The 2,234-nt window shown below is 37.9% G+C and overlaps 1 protein-coding gene and 1 long non-coding RNA gene across 2 annotated transcripts in view; one reads left to right on the top strand and one right to left on the bottom strand.

Annotated features, from left to right (window-relative positions):
• vipr1b (vasoactive intestinal peptide receptor 1b) overlaps window positions 1–2,234 on the top strand; it is a 48,257-nt gene that overhangs the window by 27,670 nt on the left and 18,353 nt on the right. The window contains exon 5 of the mRNA XM_032504188.1: window positions 1,505–1,602. Coding sequence (XP_032360079.1) covers window positions 1,505–1,602 — 98 coding nt within the window. The remainder of the gene's footprint in view (window positions 1–1,504; window positions 1,603–2,234) is intronic.
• The window catches only part of LOC116672378 (uncharacterized), an 11,018-nt gene that overhangs the window by 6,184 nt on the left and 2,600 nt on the right, over window positions 1–2,234 (bottom strand). The gene's annotated exons all lie outside the window — the stretch shown is intronic.

Raw genomic sequence — 2,234 nt, 5'->3', positions numbered from 1 at the left:
CCATGTTTAAACTTGCAACCTAATAAAATGGAACTGAAACTAACGTATAACTGTGTCTAATTACTATAACTGATGACCTGTATGGGACAAGTGGTGAGCAAACCCACTTTGTCACACAGAGAAACTTTAGCATTCATTTGGAGTCGTGTTTCTGGCCACCTGATGAATGTAGGCCCAATATTTAGTCTCCGCACACTCCACTCCAACTCCCGAGGGAAGTATCTGTCTCTTAAGGAGCTAAATTCTCCCCTGTGTCCGGCAGTTAGTCACTAACTGTCTGTCTGAGCTAAAAAAAACTGAGGACTGCAGAGTCAGGTGATAATTATTGATTGGTTGGTACTGCAAGCGACTCCTTTCATATTACACATAGCCTCTTTTACCAGTGTAATTATAATATATTAATTATAATATATTTGTTGAAGCAAGCACATGTCTTTAAAGCACAACACACTTTTCATTGAAAAGGCAGAGTCAGATTGTAGTTCCTTTTTCTGTTATCTGCATTATGAGTCATTATATAGGTTATTCATGTTGCCTAAAGGGTAAGGATGGGAATAAATACATAAAATATTGCTCTTATTTAGTTTAGTTTTATTGCAGAGAGTGAATATTGTCTGTGCTGATGAAGGTGGAGCAGGGGGAAGAGTGGATGTGCACTAGGGCGGTAAGAGCTTTCTCGGTGGGCACTCTGCTCTCACAGTCACAGAGGTAGTCTCATTAGTATGCCACATAGGATGTCAGGAGGGACCTTGCTGGTGGAGTACACTAAATGGAATTCGATGTCTCTGCATTCTTGATACCTCAGTTTCAGGGTGCAGAACTCTCAATCTCAATTTCATCAAGCACAAAACATACAGCGCCATGGCAGCAACATTGTGAAGCCACTCAGAAAGGCTCCACATGTCCTGAAGTAAAATGCAGTAAGCTATTACAGTATATTGGAGGAGCTTGGACATAAGCAGATCCAGTCGTATTTATTCGTTTTAGGTAAGGGATCGACACAGGATTGTGGCTCAATAAATATTATATACTGAAAACAGTAAAAGGTCATTGGTGTCAGGAATTACCTTACTTTGAGAAGATTACAAATATTTCTTTCTTTACAGTTACATAATTTAGAGAGATAAACAAAGAATAGGTGCTGTCCTTTGGTGTTGCTTTTGATATAAGACCATGACTTGTTAGGCCAGTAAAATACAGTATTACACTATAAATTTAATATGTAACAATGAGTTGTATCTAATCTCATCATGTGTTTTTTTTTTTATAAGATCCTAATGTGAAAAGTTGTTTTCACAGCTGTCAGATAAATTTATTTAAAAAAGTACAATTTAAGCCTCTGAAATGTAATGGGGTTAAAGTATTAGGTAGCACAGCATATACACAGTCATGTAAAGTACAGTATTTGAATACATGTACTGACTGACCCTCAATTTAGGAACTACCAACTTTTAACCTTTTTTCGTTTCAGTTTTCTTTACTGTGACTTGTGTTTGTTCTTCAGGGCAAGTTTTTCTGGCAAGTGAAGATTGGCTACACCATTGGCCACAGTGTTTCCCTCGTATCTCTTACCACAGCTATTGTGATCCTCTGCATCTTCAGGTATGTAGAAATACAGTAAGACACACCACATGATTGCCTATTTGAATGTTTCTAACAGAACTCTGCTCATTAGGGGCCGTCACCATTCTCAATTTAGAAAAGTTTAAAAAGAAAACTCTTGACTGCAATTCTTTTCCTTAACAATTTGCACTATTAACTTTTATGATATTTTCCTTATAATTCCTTGCTTTATGTGGTCAATTCTTTAGAAGAAGGATAGAATAAAGAACAAATACAGAAAAAACAGTCACAGCTGCAGGGTGCCTGTGTAGAGAGAGTATTAATATGAACAATTTACCATAAAGCACACTGACGTTGACGTTGTGCCTGCTGGGCATATGGACAACGTGACAGTTTAATACATTTCAGTGTCGCACATCAAACACTGGGATTAGATCATCTGTGATCGGTGCAGCTTCGAGGCTTACGTTAAACTACAAAAGTCAAGAAGAAAGATGCATATAAATTCAAACCCGATGATCCCTTTGTGCATTTAGTATCTCGATCTTTTGATGGCACATAACTGTAGTGGTTGGGAGATTAAAGTATAGTGGGATTAGAGAGACTGACGTTTGATATAAACAGGGATTGATGGTGTGTGTGTGTGGCCTGCCAATCAGAAGGTTGGTGGT

This window comes from Etheostoma spectabile, chromosome 22, assembly GCF_008692095.1.
Source record: "Etheostoma spectabile isolate EspeVRDwgs_2016 chromosome 22, UIUC_Espe_1.0, whole genome shotgun sequence".
Taxonomy (NCBI): Eukaryota; Metazoa; Chordata; class Actinopteri; order Perciformes; family Percidae; genus Etheostoma; species Etheostoma spectabile.
Note: the sequence above shows the minus strand (reverse complement) of the source record. Positions and strands in the feature narration are given on the sequence as shown.